The sequence below is a fragment of the Siniperca chuatsi genome, linkage group LG9, assembly GCF_020085105.1.
Source record: "Siniperca chuatsi isolate FFG_IHB_CAS linkage group LG9, ASM2008510v1, whole genome shotgun sequence".
Lineage (NCBI taxonomy): Eukaryota > Metazoa > Chordata > Actinopteri > Centrarchiformes > Sinipercidae > Siniperca > Siniperca chuatsi.
Genome location: NC_058050.1, coordinates 17,364,681 through 17,374,831, shown reverse-complemented (window position 1 = coordinate 17,374,831; position 10,151 = coordinate 17,364,681). Strand labels below are relative to the sequence as shown.

Below are 10,151 nucleotides of genomic sequence, written 5' to 3'. Positions count from 1 at the left end.
GGACCAAAGTGGTGGACCAACCAAATGACCAACAGAATGACCAACTAACATCCATCCATAGTGCCATGCTGCTAGCAAGGTTAAGTCTTGTGCATCATGTTGAGAATTGTGCTCACCTGTGAATTGCAAGAAATCTCATCAGAAGCTTTAAACAAACATTTCCCATTAATGAAAGAGAGATGAGCTCGCTGAACTCCCAAAATGAGCCAGATAGGTCTAATTTTTATTCCTGTTCTTCATTTTAGGAAGACACGCATAATCTATCTTTAGAAGGAACAGTAAAGAGGAAGCTCTTTTGTTCAGCACACTGGCCCTATTCGTCTGACTGTCCCTGCTCTGTGCCGCGCTGATGCTGGTTGCTTAAAGGCGGATTTTGTAAAGGTCACATTGTAGAATGCATAAGGACTGCTGCTGTTATGAACACTACAGACACAGCCACAGGAGGATTTTAATGTGCCTGTCTTAAAATAAACGATTACCCCTGAGAAACGCACTCAAACAGGCACACTTGCACATGCATGCACCAATTTCAGCACACACACACAATCACATGCAGGTGCATGATCCTAATGGTTTCTGATGTTCACAGTAATAGTCAACAGACAAAAGGCAGCTACAGATAAATGAGTACCTTGATGGAAATTGTAAAAAGACACATCTGCTTGGCATTAAAAGTCATACATTTGTGCAATTAAGGATTTACGTGACATTGTGTCAGTTGAGCAGGTCAAGCAGCGTACCCTATTGAAAATAAACATTGAATGCTTGAACGAATTTAATGCCCAAAAAACCAAACAAACAACATGGTAACAGGGAAACTCTTTTATCCAGGGAGGAGAAATGTTCCAGATGCATTAAGAACCATCAGAGATATGAAAGTAATGTTTTATCTGGTTAAACATGAACAGCAATGATTAAATATTGACCCACAGCAAATAAAGAGTTTGTATGCCTGCATCAACATGTTTGCTCGTACAGATGTAACTGATACCAACACAATTACCCAGGCAGAGAATGTTAAGGCTAACACAACAATTTGTTGGATTCACTTGGTTGAAAGCAGGCAGGAATAAGAGGAATGGCTCAATAAGTCTAATTGAGCTGTAAAACTACAACAATGAGAGATGCTCATTGGGTTTGACTGACATTATTTGATCAGTTGCTGGGTGGCAGGTAAAACAAAAAGCTGTTATTCTGGATAATAAGGAGAATCACACAAAAACAGGATGTGATGAAGCATTATTATATGCTAGAGCTAATTAAAGCACTTTGACAAATGGTACCCCTTTAGGCAGGGTAAGAATTGGGCAGGGAAACAGTTTCTTCGCATCTTGCTTTGTGTGCCAGTGCGCAAGGGAGCGCGCAGAGACGCACACATACACACACACACACACACACACAGAGAGAGAGAGAGAGAGAGAGAGAGAGAGAGAGAGAGAGAGAGAGCAAACCTCCTCTAGGCGCCTCATTACTAATTTGCCGTCTAGTTTGCGTACGCTCCCGTGTACCTGCTTTGGAAATCTCTGACTTCTCCACACACTATACAATCTCACCTGAATTTTAGACATGGAGTATCCCACTCTGCCTCCCGATAATCTTGACGATTTTAACGAGCGCTACTCCATAACTCCTTTCAATGTTACGTTCCCCGTGGATCTGCTGGGGATGCCTTCAAATAGCAACAAGACCAACAAGGCTCCAACCAGAGATACTACAAGTCTCATCATCGTTTGTATCACGGCTCTCTACTCTCTCATCTGTGTGGTGGGACTGCTGGGAAACCTGCTTGTAATGTACGGGGTGGTCAGGTAAGAAACATATGATAAACAAAGAACCATAAACTAATTAGTAAAAGCAGAAAAATTAATAAGGTGATATTTACTACTATAATTTGCTGCTGATCAGTGAAAAGCCACACACACTTAAAGCACCCTACAAACTCAGCTCTGGGAATGTTTGATATTCTAGTACCATAATAGTAATTTTTAAGAATGGAATATGTCTAAAAAAATACATTCTCATTGCTATATTACTTCCTTTATGATGGTCCTTAGTAATTTTCCAGAGTTTCAGTGTGTCTGAGAGACCTCTTTAACACACCCACCCACCCACACACAAACACACACACACACACCTCCTACACACAAGAGGGGAGGGAGGGTGGTGTGATCTACAGCTTAGTCTAAATTACTTCATTGCACCAATTATTTCTGACAGGAATTATGTTTCAGATGATTCATTTGCATGGGAAATAAGTAGCAGGTTGAACCCCTCACCTGCAAATCAAAAGCAATGACTGTGGTGCTGCATCTCACTAAGTCATGTATTGGAGATTTTGAGGATCCGTGTCATGTTGATTTGTTGTTGAACTAATGCAACTTAAATGATAAAGCAATGACGGTGATGGGTGGACCCACAGTGTCAATCAATCATCTCACTGAGCTGCTCCTTAAATGCGTGGTGAAATGTGTGGAAAATGAAATATGAGTGTCTGCACTTTGGTTTATCAATTTCAGAACAATCAAACAAAGTGAATGTCCCCAATGTGTGCCCACTCTCCCTGGCAAAGCAATTACAGAGTGAGATCAGGACATCTGTGTAATGTAATAAATCTCTTTATGTGGGGGTATTAAGATAAAAGGTAAGACATCCCTTTGTCTTCCCTCATCCCTTTGGAGCCTGTTGCTGCAATTTAATTAAATGTGACTGTCATATTGTGGGCTCTTGTGGAGGAATTTAAACAGTCAGATAACATGTTCAGCTGGCATTCAGACAAGACTGGTCACTGGTAAAAGAAAAAAAAACTACTCTGTGAATGTGAAATCAAGGAGGAGTTTTGGTGGATTTTTCAGTGGTGAATTGACTCATTACATAGAAGTGCAGTTTAATGGAGGCTTACAGTCACTTTGAGCATAGAAGCTCTCATGCATTTAGTGTAGTGCGATAAAAACATTATGCATCTAAAAAGCTCTTTTATTAGTTCGATTTTTTTTTAGGGGAAATAGCAGATCGTTGGTTTGAGAGAGGAAATGGATTAGAGCAAACAATAAATTGGTTTCCAACCTTGAAATGTTTTAATGGAATTTGTGAGTCAACGACACTTGGCTACTTCTTTGTGACACAGCAGCAGGCAGACCTTGGAAAAAAAAAGACAAAAGTGCCCAGTGCTTTTCTTCCAACCAACCAGGTACACCAAGATGAAGACCGCCACCAACATCTACATCTTCAACCTGGCTCTTGCTGACGCTCTCGCCACCAGCACCCTCCCCTTCCAGAGCGCCAAGTACCTGATGAACACATGGCCCTTTGGGGAGCTGTTGTGTAAAGTGATCATCGCCATCGACTACTACAACATGTTCACCAGCATCTTCACGCTCACCATGATGAGTGTGGACCGCTACATCGCTGTTTGTCATCCGGTGAGGGCCTTGGACTTCCGGACGCCTGCCAAAGCCAAGCTCATCAATGTCTGCATCTGGATCCTCTCCTCTGCCGTCGGAGTCCCTGTGATGATCATGGCTGTTACCAAGACAGATAAAGGTAAAGGGATTTTTATTGCTGGAGAAAAAAATGCTGCCATCATTGTGTAAAAACTTCACTTATCAGCACAAGCTTTTTAGCACTTTTAGTGGCAAGTGTTGATTTCAGGGTATAATCACGCTGTGAAAGAGAATACATTTGAGCTGGGTTATTAACTTAAATTAGTCTCTCCACATGGCCCTCTATTAAACTTCTAAATGTTTTAACTCCTCAGAAAACACTGTCTGTGCACTCAGATTCCCCAAACCTGAGTGGTACTGGGACACAGTGATGAAAATCTGCGTGTTCATCTTCGCCTTCGTGGTTCCCGTCCTGGTCATCACCATCTGCTATGGTCTGATGATCCTGCGGCTCAAGAGTGTTCGTCTGCTCTCTGGCTCCAAAGAGAAGGACAGGAACCTGAGACGGATCACCCGCATGGTCCTGGTGGTCGTTGCAGCCTTCATCGTCTGCTGGACCCCCATCCACATCTTCATCATCATCAAGACCATGGTAGATATTGACCACAAGAACCTCATGGTGATGGTCAGCTGGCATCTGTGCATCGCGCTGGGCTACACCAACAGCAGTCTCAACCCCGTGCTGTACGCCTTCTTGGATGAGAACTTCAAAAGGTGCTTCAGGGATTTCTGCCTGCCCTATCGCTCCCGCCTGGAACAGAACAGCTTCTCCAGAGCACGCAATAGCACACGGGAGCCTGTGTCTGTTTGTGCTCATGCGACGACAGAGAGACCGTCAGCCTGACTAGGCATGGGTCGGTGGGGGGAGGGGACAGTTCAGGATGACCTCCAGACTGAGGTCACACAGTTTTCCACCACAGCAGTCTGAGTCTGCAGATGTAGGCCTTTGACCTTCCATTTATATAAATTATCGATTGTTTCTATGTCCCAATAGGTTTGTGACACAATACTTTCAGGATTGTCTTTTCAGGATGATCACAAACATGCCTGTGTGTGCCTGTGCATAAGGAAATGGATACAAATGTACATACATTCTTGGAGTGTGTATAAAGCACACAACATAATGCAACCAAATCAGCAAACACACATACACTGCAGTCTGATAGTATTGGGATAGTGATGCGTTTTTCATTGCTTTGGCCCTATTTTAGCAACAAAAAAAAAAAAAAACGGAGGTTAAAGTGCTGGCTCCAAGCTTTAAGGGGATTTGTAGGTCTTCACATCCATATTAGGTGAACAATGTAGGACTCATAGCTCTGTGTATACACAGTTCCACAATGATCAGATCATCACGCAGGACTTTGATCCTAAACACACAGACAAGGCCACCAAGGAGTCTTTTTATGGCCCAACAGTGGACGATGTATGATTGGCCGAGTCAGTCACCTGACCTCAATCCAACATGATCATGGGCTTCACTTGATAAAGACCAGACTGACCCCGAAAATCCCCTGTAGCAGCAAGAAGTGACGGTGGCTGCAGTACAGCCCTGGCAGAGCATCAACAGGGAAGATACTGCTGTCTGCTGATGTCTGTGGGTCACAAACTTCAGCCAGTCATTTATCTGCAGCTAAATATTACATATGATGACTTTATTTTGATTTATGTTAGCTTGTAAAATTACTTTCTCTTTCCTAAAATTGGGGGACCATTTATGGAGGGCTACATTTCCTCCACTGTTGATGTGACACCTTCAAATTAAACCTGAGATAAATACTTTTTTGGCCACTTGTGTCTTGTGTCTTATCACCTTTTAAGTTGATATGACGAACTGTTTTGGTCTCCATCAACTCCTGAGGGAAAAATCTGGCTCTTTAGCTGCTAAATGTTCCACCCTGTTCACCAGCTAGTCGCTAGCTGTGTCTGTCTGCTGTTTGCTGATGAGCAGGTAGTGCACAGTGGGTTTTTAGAGCTTTTTTGCTGAAAACAGCTGTCTGCTGTGGGTGAAAACAACACTATTTGAGCAGTGAGAGTGAACCAAAACAGTAAAGTTGCGGGCCCAAAAACCAAAACAATAAGCTTAAAGATGCTATAACGCTCTGTAGAGCTGAGGAGAACTGCAGAGTTGGGTGATCATTTTCTGTGGGTTTGTCACTACGAGCGACTCCTTTTACATTACACATATTTATTTGATACATTGTTAATATAAAAATATTTCTTATAGCAGCTTTAAAGCTGATTTTACTTGAAGTCAGGACTTTAATTTTAAAGTTTAATTTCACGTCCAGTGTGCTGAAGTACAAAGCCAAAGCAATGAAAAATGTGTCTCTGTCGTAATACTTTCTGAATGCACTGCATATCTATACTGATAATAGTATTGTCACTCAACCATATTGGGAAGGGAATGATAATCTTATGATGTGAATGTTTAGCTGTGAGTATATTTTAATTGTCTCTGTAATATTTAAATTAAAGGATGTATCCAATTTCACGCTCGTTCTTGTAATAGTAAGAGGAGAAATAATTGCAAAGGACACACATAATTAAGAAGAATTTTAAAGGAGGTGAAATTCTATATGAATACGGCAACATCCATCTGATATATCATGGAAGATGCTCGTGAAAGACATCTAAGGCCTTCATGATTAAGCAGAGATGACTGGCGCTTCCAGCATATATTCACTGTGAACGTCAGTGTTCAGCTGACTCCTAGTTTCCACTCCTCCAGCAGTTAGGTCGCTCTGTTTTTTTTTTTTTTTTGCACAACTAAAACATTTAGCTGACAGTAAACTGAGGAGCTGAAGGGGAAAGTGGCACCTCTGTTTGAACTCATAGTTGTGACTGACTGACCTGAAACTGGCATGGAGGCAAGTCTGAATTGGATCAAATACATTAGCAAGCAACAAGAAGCTTCCTACACATATTACAGCTAATGGACTATTTTCCATTGATGATCGTTGGACACTTGCCGGAGGAGATTAAGGCAGTGAAAAGACATTTTTTGCACACTTTGAGAGAACAGCCAAACCGATGCCTCTCATCTTGTCACTGCCGCAATGCAGTTTTGTTTAAAAAGGCATCTATATATCAAGTGTAAAGTTAATATTGTTCTGTAACTGCATTTTAAGTGATGTGATTTATTTTGTTTCAATGTGCTGTCAAGCTGTTGTAACATAAAGCTTCACTCGCAGCCAATTAGTAAAATCAAATGTTATCTATGTATTTACACAAGTGCTATAAATGTATAAATGTGAAGCATTTTAAATCTTCAAAAAAAAGGCTGTCTTCTGTCTGGACTATCTCTAACTTTTTTTTATCGCCAACACTGTAAGAAAAGCATTTGTAAATGTTTTCTGCAGTGTGGTCGACAATGTGTTCAGCTGAATGAAAATATGTACCGTAATGCCTTATTCAGCATTATGTTTTTTGTAGAGAAGTGCTTGATCTTTAAATGTTTTCACATTTCTTGTTTCAACAGATACAGTATATAAAGTACCTTATTGTATAGATCAAATAACTGCTCTTTGTCTTTTGAAAACATTAATACAACTGTCACATGGCATAGCACAAGTTGTTTCTTGTAAGTGCTTTTAACTTGAAATATTGTTGTAAATAACTTTCAGCTTTAATCCAATATTTAGATTTCCATGGTTGTTATTACAGATGTTGTTAACATGTATACTCTTTGTAAATGCCAGTGAGGCCTGGAGTTGGACATGTAATTTGCTAATCAAGAAGTGATTACTGATCGGGGCAGTGTTGACGGTGCCAAGGGGCCTTTGTAGTTTTTAAGCACACTGTACTCAAACAGGAGTAAATAGTGCATTTCTTGGGGACTATTTTCAGCGGTGGGTTTGGTGCTCTAGTGAGTATTTACGGCAGCAGGACAGTGTATATGTCTAAATAAACTACAGTGCCCATGTTCGTGATAATGAAGGAACATATGCCCCCCCATTGCAACTGTGTAGCTCATTGATGTGTTTTTAAAAGTTTTTGGACATTAATGGAGGTCTATGGCACAGAGGAATAATTTATATCAGGATTAGGACAGATAATACTTGTTAGTCAGATCAATTCATTGTTGGTTTTTGTCTTTTCACACAATTTGTTGACAATAAGACAAATATAGAATATCACCAGCCTCATCCTTTAACTATTTAAAAGTGACACAGGCCCAAAGCTCTGACTGACACAAATTCAGACCACTTTCATCACAGTTTTTGTATACTCATGGAGAACGCTTGCTGAAGATTTTCTCTGTGAGCATACATAGCATACAGCATGTTCGCTATGAAATATACATGGTTCGGCCTATATGTTCACTGTGTAAAAGACAAATGAAAAAGCAACAAAGTTAATAATTTAGTCAAACACCATGAGCTGGCACCTGATTTGACTAGACTGCTTTTTAAAATGTGGTATTTAATGTGAATACCAAAGTGCTTTATTCAACAGAGCAGTCAGGTATACAGCACTACTGTCATGTCTGAAAACTCAAGTGTAACTGTGATCTCCACTCCCACAGCAACAGTTTTGTTCTGCATTTTGAAATCTGTCTTTTGTTTCCTCCAAGAGCTTGAATGCACATGCAACATTAAAAAAATCCTTTGCTATCAAACGTGTACACACAGAGACACTATAGACCACTTTCCAGAGTGACACGCAGATAATTAAACGCTTTCATCTTCTGACCCTAACTAATGGTTGCTCATGCACTCAAAGAAATTAACAGTGGGAAATGAGAGGGAATCTTTCTGAAGCATTCAACAGCTCTCACTGTTGCTACAGTACTTTTCCCTTGATCGCATCAAAAGCTCAGAGCATCCCTATAGTTTTTGAAGAAAGATTTGTTTTCTGTTTCATCTGGACGACACTTGTGATGTGGCTTCCCCTGCTCATTTGTGTGTGAGGGAGACACAATTATGTTGTTTGGCAGCTTGGATAAAAGCACGACTTGAGCTCCATTATACCACAGTATCGCAGCTGTGTAAATCTTTCAACATAACAGACATTTAGCTGTCTCAACAGTAGATACCTACATGCTGTAAGTGAGGCTTTTCACATAGCACAGCATCTTGGCTGGCGGCGCACAACCTGTCAGTGCTGAGTCAAAACCATGTAACCCAAAAGATGGAAAATAAACCCAAAAGAAATCTGTTATTCAGATGATGATTATGCAGACTCTGGTAAAGGATTTTGCAATTTGGCCTGCTGCTTTGTGCGATAGACGCCTGCATAACACAGGCAATCAGACCTCCTGGTTGCCTGAGGTGTTTACGAAAAGCCAGAAGTGCAAAAAGCTATGAAGCAATTTTACTGGATGTTTCACAAAGCGGGAAATACTCTGGTATTCCCTGATGAGGAGCAGAGACAGGGATTCAAACTGAGTGCCATCTGCCAGCCAAGAGTCATAAGGGACTGTATGAAAATGATTGGGGTAGTGAGAGGGGACTGAACCTTGGTACAACCTGTTTAATTGTGTAACCCTGTTTAATTCTTAATATCTTGAAGGAATTTCTCATGTGCACCACCAATGTACACATTAAAGGGGAACATATCAAAGTCTGTCTACAGGTCTTGGGGAGTATACTGCATATGTGAAAAAATGTATAAAAGTCTGTTGTGGCACAGGAAGGAGCTGTGTGAAGTCTGATAAATTGCCTCAAGTGATGTCACTTGAGTCGTTGTTGGTTGGGGCTGAAGACTACATGTTTGAAAATGAAAAGAATCTGGGGGTGTGGAGTTAGAAAGAAGTGCGCTGACCTCTGTAGCCCGCTCCTCACCTCTCCTTGAGGCTAGCGAGTTGGGGCTACATTAGCTGCTACTAGCATAACACACCCGAATCTCCGGCAGTTGAGTTGTGTTGTGGGTAATGTAGGCGCCAGGTTCTGATGAGGAAGAAGAATGCATGTAATAAAAAAGACGATGTATCTGGTTTTGATCTTTCATATGGCAAAGTGCACCTTTATGAACCGTGGCACTTGTGAAAATTGTCTTTTTGATGTAACTCTTTCTATAACTATTTACTTCACTGCAAAGGAAGGCTGAAATAAAATACAAATTTAGGCAGAGAAAAAAAAAAGTCAGACTACCCTACCTTCAGCCAAAATAAAAATACAATACAAAAACAATACCCTCCCCCTTTTCTGACCCCCTCTCCTCCACTAAAACTTTTTGTACAACCCCTAAGAGCATGGGCTGGCAAACCCAATTCCTTCACAGGATCCACTTCCTTTGTATCAGCTGCTTCCCTCAGAAAACCACTATTCTGTTTTCACTTCAGCTGCCGACCACAAAGGTGATTTATATGATCATAGTTTAGGTGGACCTCTGTGAGTAATTAGCACGGAATCAATATGTCACGGACATCAAGTAAATCACTGGAAAAGAGAGTCACACGCCATTGGTGCTTCATTAAGGGGGTTTGACGCCCGTTGTCATCTGGTCAACATAAGAGATGTGTAAACATGCATCTGATCGAGAGATTGGGCCAATTCCCAAGCCCCTGCACATGCAGCTGTTGGCCCTCTGCTGTGGGGCTCACGAAAAGCCCTCAGCCCACTGGACGAGGAGTCCAATCTATCAAGGCAATCTCCAGTAATTACAAGTGTGGTCCTCAGGCGATAGAGTACCAGCAGCTTAACAGCAAGAGAGGTACTCATTTGCTAATAATACCCTATTTGGTTTCCTGTGCACACGCTCACAGAAATA

At 41.3% G+C, this 10,151-nt stretch overlaps 1 protein-coding gene across 1 annotated transcript; it reads left to right on the top strand.

Moving 5' to 3' along the window:
• Positions 1-873: 873 nt before the first annotated feature.
• Positions 874-5,331, top strand: oprd1b (opioid receptor, delta 1b). The gene is made up of 3 exons (XM_044209191.1): positions 874-1,808; positions 3,188-3,540; positions 3,755-5,331. Exons 1-3 carry the CDS (start codon positions 1,567-1,569, stop codon positions 4,282-4,284), a joined length of 1,125 nt encoding a protein of 374 aa, XP_044065126.1. The 5' UTR covers positions 874-1,566; the 3' UTR covers positions 4,285-5,331.
• Positions 5,332-10,151: the final 4,820 nt, after the last annotated feature.